General features: G+C 34.2%; 1 protein-coding gene across 2 annotated transcripts; it reads right to left on the bottom strand.

Annotated features, from left to right (window-relative positions):
- Nucleotides 1-215: 215 nt before the first annotated feature.
- Nucleotides 216-11,594, bottom strand: LOC145731347 (uncharacterized). 2 transcript variants are annotated; one of them, XM_081983095.1, is made up of 2 exons: nucleotides 10,874-11,594; nucleotides 216-10,819 (listed from the first exon to the last, which is right to left on the bottom strand). In XM_081983095.1, the coding sequence occupies exon 2, from the start codon at nucleotides 3,835-3,837 to the stop codon at nucleotides 2,725-2,727; it is 1,113 nt and encodes a 370-aa protein (XP_081839221.1). In that variant the 5' UTR covers nucleotides 3,838-10,819; nucleotides 10,874-11,594; the 3' UTR covers nucleotides 216-2,724. The 2 variants fall into 2 exon arrangements, with proteins under 2 accessions (XP_081839221.1, XP_081839222.1); XM_081983096.1 differs by having other exon boundaries at nucleotides 216-9,377.
- Nucleotides 11,595-11,856: the final 262 nt, after the last annotated feature.

Here is an 11,856-nt window from a genome sequence, read left to right as displayed (position 1 = left end):
TTATCAAAATGGATGTTATAGTGTTTCATCTTCTTCTGATGAAGAAGTCATGGAAATTATCCATGCTATTGAGCGGCCAAATCGTTTTCGGCATACTAAGCACAAACATATCCACAATTTTATAGGTCGGAAACCCAATTAAAGTTATTGAATAAATAAATATATGGGACCGATAATTATTGAATTGGGAATATTATTCCCACAAAAACTACAAATCATGATAATCTTTATTAGAATAGTTTAAATAAAATAAACATTTAATTAGAATAACATTAACACGACATACACCATTTATCACTAATTAAATTTTCGGTAGGCATTATCTTAGAATATTGGTCTTGCTCTTAGCTGATATTGACCCTAACAAAAATATTAACACAAGAAAGGTAGTAGCAACACTTGGATAGATAAATAATATTCTATATTTTACTTAAATCTATAAAAATACAACAGTATACTGATTAGTTTAACTTACTTTACTTTTTCGTGTCCGAGTCCAAAACTACAGCCTTTCAGCCCAAAAACGGGCTACGTCGACAGCTTCATTGTTAGCGAGCCATAAATCATCGAGGGTACATGTTGAGGGGCACAGCTCACATGTTGTTAGGTGTGTCATATTCTGTACTTCCCCACATTCACACAGGACGTCGTCGTTTGCTATTATACCCCACTTCGCCAAGTTTGATTTGACAGGGGCAACGCCGGTTCGCATACGATTAAGCATGCGCCAAGTTCTCCATTCCATTCCTTGGGAGGGTTCTTGGTCCAGGGGGCAGTTCTCCGGGGGCTCGATGTTGACAGATCTCATGAAACGTCTCCTGGACCTAAGCCGGCTTGGTTCATGAGGTTCCTCGAGCTGGTACAGAGGGTGTCTGTCATCAAACTTTTGTTTGAATCTTTCCTGGTATTGGGCACTGTCTCTTCGATCCTCCGGGGATGCGAAACCCGCTGCTTTGTATAGTAGTGGTAATGGAGCAGCCCTCATACAACCAGTAACTATTCGACAGGTATCATTTAAAGCCGTGGTGACGTCTTTCGCATGCCTGGATCTACCCCATACTGGGCAGGCATATTCTGCGGTTGAGAAACTCAAAGCCTCAGCCGTTGTCCTCAGAACGTTTGGGTTTGCTCCCCATTTGCTCCCAGCTAGTTTTTTAAGGAGGTTGTTTCTAGAAGTGACCTTCTGTCTAGTGTTTTGGCAGTGGTATTTGTACGTGAGAGATCGATCTAGAACAACTCCCAGGTACTTAGGCTTATCTGTGTGCTCTAGGGCCTGTCCTTCCCAAGTTACATTTAGTTTTTTGTCTGCCAAGCGAGTGTTTAGATGGAAGGCAGTTACCTGGGTTTTAGTAGGATTTGGTTTGAGTGAGTTCTGCTTGTAGTAGTTTGACATCATTTTTAGGGCTTTTGACGCGTTAACCATCACAAAATCCATAAATAAAGTGCATATCAGCATATTCTTGATGGGAGAATTGAAAGGGCATTTTGATGTTTTTAACGTTTGATGATACTGACAAGTGTCATATTGGGTGTGGTGTCCTTAAGCAAATCTAGCGCCTACTATGTGACGATTACTTCCATAAGTAACTATCTTTAAAGTCTTTCTAAACTTCCAATTTAAATTATCTCGTAAACTGTGCATTTTATAGAAAATTGCAAGCAACACCTAGGCAGCCTCTAAACTACGTGGCGCTATTTAAGCAAGGAGAAATAATCGGGTCCTGCGTGAATTTAACAAAGATCCAAGAACAAGTCAAATAAGAGTGTCCAGAAATATTACAGAGAATTAACAAAAAAAAAAACAGATTTTACGGAACTTTGATGGGATGTTATGTCCCTTGAAAATAATTTTTTTTAAAGAATGACAGGTATTAACTCATTTTTTGAAGGATTAACCAATTGTTGAAGTCCTATTTTTATAAAATAAACTATCCAATTTTTAGCCGCCCGGATATCCGGTGTTTCTGTTGGGTTTTAAAACGTAATAACTCAATTATCTGGTAAACAGAGTATCAAATCAAAATTTTAAAGATGAAAGATTTTAAAAGATTCTTTCTTCTCATGTTAATGTTAAGGAAATTATTTTCGAAAAATATCCAGTGGCGTAGAACATAGGACGAAAAAATTCAAATTCAAAATTTCTCAAACGGTCTGACAGCTATAACAAAAAAACGCGTTTTTAAACTGAAATTTGGAGGGCTGTATCGTTCTTAGGAAGCGTTTTTCAGCAAAATGACATAACGCATGTCAGCTTATTTCTTGATGAGTTATTGAATAGTGAATTATTGACATTTAAAACTGGAGCACCCTATATAATGAAATAGTTATTATATTATTATAATATAAGTATTGTAAATATTGGGTTTTTAAAATTGATAAACAAAATTGAAAAAAAAAAAAGGCCGACAGCAGTGTGTCTCGTTGTAAAACTACCTTACGATGGTGCCTAATCTCTTAATCGTAAGAGCGACAACAATGTAATCTTCGTCAATCGATTGGGCGTAATTTAAAACCTAACTGTAAAAATTTGGGAAATACAGAGTCGTTCAATCAACGTCAATGAGAACTTTCCTCTTATTTACATTATTCCTTACCATTTTAAAGAAATAGGCATCACGATTTTATAAAAATTTGCTTGGGTGCGCGTATGTTTCGCTGATGAAAAACCATTCGTCTTACAAAGCAGGTTCTAATTTTTTAACACTTTCTATATTCAATGCATTATCACGAGGTATGTGTAGTTTGTAAATGGTAATCCAAACTTATTTTTTGCGAAAAGCGCTTTTCGCATTGTTCACATTTAAACGTTTTTTCACCGTCATGTACCGTGTATAAATGGCGACATAAATTACCTTTCTGCGAAAAACCCTTACCACATTTTGCGCAATTAAATGGTTTTTCACTACTATGAATTCGCAAATGTGCTGTTAGCCTGGTTTTCGTCAGAAAATACTTATCACATTCTTCACATTGAAATGATATTTCACTATTATGAACTGGTAAATGCTTCTGCATACTAACTAAATCCGAAAAACTTTTATCACATTCTTTACATTTGAAAGATTTTTTACTCGAATGCACCAGCGCATGGCGATGTAAATGAAATTTCTGTGAAAAACATTTATCACATTCGTCGCATTTATAAGGTTTTTCACCAGAATGAGTCCGTAAATGCCTCTGCAAGCTAAATTTGTCCAAAAAAGGTTTATCGCAAATCTTACAATTAATTGTATTTTTTCTAGAATGCGTCAGCACATGGCGATGTAAATGAGTTCTTCTGGTAAAACATTTTTCACATATTTGACATTTATAGGATTTCTCAGCAGTATGACTTCGTACATGCCTCTGCATTGTACATTTATCTGAAAAACATTTATCACACTCGTTACATTTAAACGGTTTTTCATTGGTGTGAGTTCGCAAATGAACAGTTAAACTAAGTCCACTTAAGAATGATTTACCACATTCCTGGCATAGATACGGTTTTGCACCAGAGTGAATTTTTAAATGAATATTTAAGTTTCTTTTTTTTGAAAAACATTTGCCACACTGATCACATTGAAACCCTTTTTTAACGTAAAAATCGACTGAAAACCTATCTGTTTCATTTTCATCCGCTGTTTTTTTAAGCATTTTATTAGAGGATTTTGAGGGTTGATTGCTTCCTATGACTGTATCTTCACCTTTAATGTCCATGGATATTACACCGCTTTCTAAATTCTGAGGCCTTGGAACAGTGTGTTGCTCCGGATCATCATCGCTGCTGTCGCTTTCTTTTTTAATTTTAATCTCCATAGGCTCCTCTTTAATGTCAATGGAATAATCATCATAAAACATGTTTACCTCGTTGAACCTACAAAAACATTCCACTTAGTACAATTTAATTTAAAAAAACGAGACAGAAAAAGTGAGGTTGTTAATAAAGTTTTGATGAAAGGATTGATACATATAGACATCAAAAATCAAATTGATCATCTTTATATTTGTTTGTGTAAAACTGTATAGGCAGTACTAACTAAATCAGAAACTTAAGTCTATATCTTAAAAAGAACAAACAAAAAATTATTTAATTAAATCATTACATCTGGTTCGAAACGACCAACTTTTTGCACATATACACCAATAGAAGTGTCATCACATCTATGGAAGCTTTCCCAAGATTATTACCAGTAGTAGGCGGTTACCTAAAAATAAAAACGACCTCTTGATAGTCAATGTATTAGTTATGCCTACTGAAAACTTAAAAATAGTTCGTTATAAAAGTAATAAATTAATTTAGTTTTAATGAACACTATGATGTGATACTTACTTACTTTACTTTAAATAAGTTGGTCAATACGGCATTACTTATTACTTCGTTTTTGAAGATGTCAGGAGTAATGCAGTTACTGTTAATGGAGAACGATATCGAAAATGAACTCCATACTACATAATTTTCCGCAATTGAGTTCCACCGATTTCAATAATTGGAAGTTTCGTGTACATGCTTTGCTTGAAAAAAGAGGACTTCTTGATGCTTTAGAAAAGGAAATATCTACTTTGGAAACAGAAACGGAAAGAATAGATTTTCAAGTCAAAGATGCTAAAGCAAAATCAGTGATTATTCAGTGTATTACCTACTGATAAACATCTGGACATTATTAAGGATGCTAAAAATGCAAAGCAAATGTTAAAAAGCTTGGAGGATGTATTCGAAAGAAAAAGTATTTTAACAAAGTTAACGTTAAAAAGGAAACTGATAAATTGGAGGATCACTTTTTGAGGTTTGACACTTTAATTAGAGAATTAGAAGGAGTTCCAAGGTTGATGAATCAGATACACTTATCTGATAATCCATTTATTATTGACACTTGATGACAACTATAGTGCTGTAATTACTGCTATAGAGACAATAAATACTGATGTTACCATGAACTTTGTCAAGTCAAGACTATTAGACGAGGAGTTGAAACTTAAAACTAAGAAGGTGTTTTTCCCAATGAACAACAATTAAGAGAGGAGCTAAGTTTTGCTGCAAATTATTTGCTATCAATGTGGAAAAGCAGGTCACAAGAAAAGCCAATGTTATCGACAGGCCTATAATAGAAACTTTAGAGGACAAAGAGGCACACTCAGAGGCACAATTAGAAGTCGAGGAACTGGAATTCATTCTAATCCCCAAGAAACAAGGCAAAATGCAAAGTTGATGGAGGAAGTTCAAGAAAGACTAGTCTCATTTATTTCTTTGAGCTGTAGAAACTAGTAACCTACCAAGTCTCAAAAACAATTTTGTGCTGGATTCAGGTGCAACTGTACATCTAGTTATGGAAAGTTTGAAGCCTTTTATGAAAAATATTGAGGCGTTGAAGCAGAAAATCAACATCAACACTGCTAAAGATGGAGATGCATTAGTGGCAACAAGAAAAGGGACCTTGAAGGCTGTTTGTCAAGGTAGGGACATTTCTATAGATGCTCTAATTGTTAAGGGTATATCACATAATTTGCTGTCAGTTTCTCAGCTTTTAAAAAAGGGTTTCAGTGTTAATTTTAACATCAGTTGTGCTTGTTTAATGTTGAATGAAAGCATGTCATTTGAATGTGAGTAGTAGGAGATTTATTCTTTTTAAATATTACTTTTCCATTTAAAGAAAGTTGTTATTAAGCAAATAATAGTGAGTTTGATATTTAACCATCTACCTATTTTAAAAATTTTTGCCGCAAAAAAGGAATAGAACTACAGTATACTATGGCATATTCACCTCAGCAGAATGGCAAAGCTGAAAGAATGAATAGAACTCTGATGGATAGGGTTAGAGTTAAACTGATATCTACTGGATTGCCAAATAAATTATGGGGTGAAGCAATACAATGCTCAGCATATGAACTAAATAGATCACCGACTTCAGCTAATGGAGGGGAACCCCCAGTATTGAGATGGTACAAACAGAATGACTTATCGAAACTTAGAGTATTTGGTAGTCATGCATGGTCAGTGATTTTACCAAAAAGAAATAAATTTGAGCCCAGAGCAAAGCCAGTAATTATGGTTAGCTATTGTGGAAGTGGCTATAGATTGTGGGATCCAATAACAAATGAAATAATTCTTTCTATATAGAGATGTATCATTTGATGAAAGTCAGATAATCTTTAGAAATACAACAAATGAAAGAGAGTAAAGTGAAAATAAATTAATAATAGAAGATGAAACAGAAAAAGAAAATGAAGAACCTCATGAAGACAATTTGATACATAATGATAGTACAGAAACAGATGAAGAAACAAAACTTGACTCAAATGATGAAGTAGACAACCGACAAGAATTAAATCATAAAAGAATAATAAGAAAACCTAAATATTTGAGTGAGTATGAAATATACAATGCATTCTGTTTAATGATGTCACATGAAGAACCAGAAACCTTTTGTAAAGCCATTCAAGATAAATCATGGAATGAAGCCATTCAAAATAAATTAAAATCACATCAAGAGTTAAAAACTTGGACAGAGACAGAGTTACCGGAAGGGATAACTCCAATATAAACAAAATGGGTATTTAGAATAAAAGAAAATGGAACTACAAAGGTTAGACTTGTCGCCAAAGGATTTCAAATTCAGGAGGAGAGCTACACAGAACCAATGTATGCTCCTGTAGGTTCCTGTAGGTCCAGGTTCTCTACTGTAAGGCCTAAAAACTGAAAGAACTAGGAACACCAAATTCTTTCTTAGGCATGGAATTCAAAATTACTCAGAGTAAGTATATTCATAAACTGCTAGTAAATTTCAATATGAAAAACTCCAAACCCAAGTCTACACCAATGGATGAAGGATTTCCGCTTGAAAGTGGTAACGTCCCTATTGTTTTAAATTGAGTAGAGAAGTGTAGCGGGTAAGGAACAAGAAAACTTTTTCAAATTTTTCAAAAATGGCCGACGTTTTAAAGTTCATTTTACTTCTTTTTCAAGGCTAGAAAGAGACACATCAGTAAATTTAAAAACATATAATACAAAAATACTAAAACAATACATTTTTTTTTGAAAAGGCCGTAAATTTACTGGTGTGTCTGTTTCTTGAAAAAGAAGTAAAATAAACTTCAAAACGTCGGCCCTTTTTTGAAAATTTTGAAGAAAGTTTTCTTGTCCCTTACCCGCTACACTTCTCCACTCAATTTAAAACACAAGAAGTGCACAAAACAGTGAACTTGAGACTTGAGAGGCATGTTGGAGGAATTTGAACTTAACACTAACTCTGTGCTATATTTCGATAACAGAAGTACTGTTTCTATAATTAAAACAAATGAAAATTCCATGCGTGTAAAACACATTGATATTAGAAATCATCTTATCAAGGATTTGGTAACATCAAAAATGTACCAACAAGTTTTGCAGATATTTTGACTAAGCCTTTGTGTAAAACTACATTTGAATATCTTAGAGATAAATTTGTGTCCTAAGTTTGTTTAGTTAAGATAGTAGTTAGATTTTATTTATTTTTTGAATTTGTTGTCCGATTCTTATTGCGTTCAAATGTTCGAATCGAGGAAGAGTGTTAGATATAGGTATTTTCTTATACCTAGTTTGTTAACTCCTTAACTAATATAAAGAAGAGGGAGGTTAGATATAATTAGTATAGAGAAATTAGGTTAGGAAAAGAACCAGGATAAGATAACGTGTTTCTTTTGTTTTTGTACTTTATTAAATTTCCATTTTTTCTTTAATGTTTATTAAATGTTTTAAAAGCGAAGCAGCGTTTTTCTGTTAACTGCGGAAAATAATCGTCCACAACAGCCCTGAAGGCAAACATTCGCGAAGCAATCGCTCAAATTCCAGTTGCATTATTGCGCAGATATACACATATGTCACTGTCTGGCTTGTCGTGAAAACAAAAATTTTTGCCCTGATTTTTTTTGTTTTTACTCAAAATAATTATTAAAAGCTGACTTCAAGAACAAATTGGACAGTACATTCCTTCATATTCATTTTTACGAACAACATCCAGGCAACACATATCGACGGCAATAAAATCGCATGTTTATTTATGGATATCAACAAAGTTTTTAACAGTCTGGCACAAAGGACTTCTATACAAACTACATAAACTTAACACTTCTCAATATTCACTTTATACAATTAAAAACCTACTGGAAAATAGAACTGCTGTAAGTTCGCATAGACAACCCGCTTTCCTTCGATCCCTTTCTCCCCCGAACAAGAACTGCCGCAAGGTTCAACCCTCTCACCATTTTTGTACAACACTTACTTTCACGACATATACCACCACAATAAGCAACACTAAAATCAAATTGACAAAACTGCTTACATATTACAATACGCGGACGACACTGCACTTATTGTGCACGACTAAACTACCTCGAAAGCGGTATCAAAACTACAATCACTGACTGAGAGACTAACGCCAAATGCCACTAAAAATCAACTTTTATTACTTAACCACCAAATCAAAGACAACTTATCAACTATAACCGCAGAAGGACATAGAACTGAACCAAAACATGACGTTAAATACTTAGGAGTAACGCTAGACCAAAAACTAAAATTCACGGAACACTACTAAATGGACAAAACATTTTGAGTACTAACTTCGGTAGTAACATATAAAAACAAAGGAATTAGTACAAAAATGGCAACAAAAATCAACAAATCTATCGGCAAACCACTCCTAGACTACGGACACATTCTCAGAGTCAACGCTACCGACAAAATTAATAGATATACACAGACTACGGAAGAAATTGCTCTAAGACTGATAACAGTAATAACTAAAATAGGACAAAACCTCTCTCTCGCCCTCCCGTCCTGAAAACCCATTACACGAGTGAGAAGTGAGTACTTTCCACTCGGGTGGAAAGTAAAAGCAGGTAATTTTTATCTTTCCACCTGGTTTACACATAGGAAATACCGTTATTACATACCTGGTTGAAAATAAAGGTTTTACACCAGTATGAATTCGTAAATGTTTTTGCAAATTACTTTGATATGCAAGTCTTTTGTCGCACTCCTTACATTTAAACGGTTTTTCACCGGTGTGTTGTTTTAAATGCCTAGACAAATGACTCGCTTTTTCACCATTTACTACCCCCACATGGTACTGTAAATGATAATCTAGATTCCTTATTCTTGCAATAGATTCAGTATCAGTCAATGTATCATCATTTTGATCACTAGACCCACTTATTCCGCTTGTGGCACTTTTACGATCAACCTTAATATGTTCCGATTCATTAAAGGGCTGTCTCCCTGAAAACCACGCCTTTAGTTTCTCTTCTGGTTCAATATCGTTGTTATAGTCAATTTTATTGAATTGAATTTAATCTCTTTGCCCAAAGATTCAGCTTTAATGTCACTATTGAATTCGTCATTCCGTTTGTCCAGATTATTCAATCTAAAAAAATTAAAAACACTTAGTTGAGAAAATTATGCAGCTATTAATTTAACAAACACTACACGATCGTTTTGGTTTAGACTTTTACCTAATAAGTAAAAAAATATATTTCAAATATGTATTTATAGCCAAATACGTAACTATAATTTTTTTATCAGCAAATTTTTAGTTTAGGTGAACAGCTAGTGTGCACCTCTTTGTAAGGAACAATAGAACAAAATAACCAGATGATAACTAGTATGCATTGTATTAATATACTAAATAAATTAAACCAGAAAATAAACTTTTCTGCGTTTGATGCAATTTGCGAAGTTGAGGTTGAAAGTGGTTTGGCCTTTGAACTTACAACAATAGAGTAAAAAAGCCTATTTAAGCTACACTATTTGCTTGAAGCATTCTCTGTAATAAGAGTATAATATACTAGTAGAGTATTACATTATGTAAGTAATAAGTTTTATTTTCGAAATGATTTTAAGATGAAAATAATTTCACCTATAATAATAACGAAACAGCCTAGACTCCTAGGGACAGCCTAGGGATTTTGGAAAATGCCCTTTACCGTTTTGTGATAAAAAATCACACATTATCACGTATATTTAACTGGTAAAGGTTATGTCAAATATTGAATATCAAAACTAAACGTTATGATCCCAAATTTCCAGTTTTTATTATAAAAACGGTTGGGGTTATGGCGTTTTTTACGAAATGCTTAATTCACAAGAAAAGCCGCACTAAATTATTGTAGTAGAAAGCTATTGAGACTACGTAGACGGTTCAAATTTAGTAAGTGAATTATTTATAGTGTTATTCATCGTTTTCTAAAGAAAAATGTATAATACCTTTATTTTGACGGATATTTAACTGTTCAAGTAACTTTTTTATGCTCTTCAAGAAAATAGTTTTAATTTTCAGCTACGACGGTTCGTTTTTTAGATACCATCATTAACTTCAATTTTTCAAATACGGACCTGAACTTTTTATTTAGTTTTTTAGTAGCTACAGACCTTCCGAAACTAATGATGACATGCTCTATTCAACAGTTGAATAATATACAGGATGTTCCATTTAAAAAAAACATAAGTTTGGTCACACTTTTTTGGGACATCATGTATAATTTAAGTAATTTGCCTTCAAATCAACCTCTACAACTTTTGTATAGGTAAACATTTTTTTTTCTAAAATCATAAACAAAAAAGTTAACGGGGGAGCCATTTATAATGAGACACCCTGTAGATACAGAAAGTTTGAGATGGAAATCTCAAAAAATACAAAAAATATGGTGTTTTCCACTAGACCCCAACCCCTATCTAGCCAGGAAATAAAATTTTCCTGTCAAAACACACTAAATCCGATCCTCGATCCGATCACCCTGTATATATAATAGCTGAAATTGCTTCCAATCCCTTGAATACTCATTTGCATTTTTTTGGGATGGTAGTTTTCTGCAAAAAGCTGTCCAACTAATTCTGATTGACTTGTAGCATAAAAAAGGATACATCAGCTTGAGTCCTGCCTTGGTGTCCCAAAATGTCAATAAAAAACTAAAGGTTTATACTGGGGTTCACAAACCCCTTTAATTAATATTAAGTCATTTTGCCTGGCTCCATCGCTGTCTACTCAATAACAGGAACAACCTACATGATCATAATCACAGAAATCACAAAAAACAATAACACAATTAAAGGCCACCTAAAAACTTAAAAAAAACACTCAATCAGAACCTATAAGTAAGGTTAAAGTAAACATCTTCTTCCTTTTCTTTGTTAGATAGAATTTTTTTATTTGGCACACCAATGAAATGTCAAAAACAGCTGATTGTTACTTTTGGAAGGGCAAACACGGCCATTTAAACACACTTTCGTATGAATTTAAGAGTTTTAGCTTAAATTTAGCGATTTTCTAAAGATTTTTAGTTGATATTTCATAAAATGCCTGCCAAATTCATACGAAAGTGTGTTTTAATAGCCGTGTTTGCACTTCCAAAATTTCAATCATCAGCTGCTTTTGACATTTCATTGGAGTGCCTATGTATCAAAGTCGCTTTCGGGTGCAGAGTATTACGCTCCAGAAGTGCTCCACACTAGTCCGCACTGAGTATTAAGTGCTTAAAATCTCTGACACCCGAACACGGAACACATCACTTACTCTATAGGAGCATAAAGCACCAAGTAAAAGGATGGTGCGTCAGGGGTGAGGGACGAGGGCGTGTCACGCTTCGAAAACCCAAACATACAAAAGTCAAACTCAAGTACTATGTAGTAACTCGAGAGTGCTCCAATTAAGACACAGGAAGAGACTCAAGTTAGGGCTATTCGGCCGTGTGTAGACGTGGAGGCTAGAATAGTTGAATAGTGGTGGATGGACGTTTACAAGTAAATAATATGACCGTTGTCGCGGACACCGCCTCTTCCGGACGTAAAAAGATCTTCCCCTGAGGCCACTCCTATCTCAGAGTCGGCATCATCATTTCCTTGTTCGG

Source organism: Ips typographus, linkage group LG6, assembly GCF_016097725.1.
Source record: "Ips typographus isolate SLU linkage group LG6, UJ_Ityp_2.0, whole genome shotgun sequence".
NCBI lineage: Eukaryota > Metazoa > Arthropoda > Insecta > Coleoptera > Curculionidae > Ips > Ips typographus.
This window is presented reverse-complemented; position numbering and strand designations above follow the sequence as displayed.

Coding starts and splice junctions, on each gene's coding strand:
- LOC145731347 (XM_081983095.1), bottom strand. CDS start 3,837: ATGTTTTATGATGATTATTCCATTGACATTAAAGAGGAGCCTATGGAG.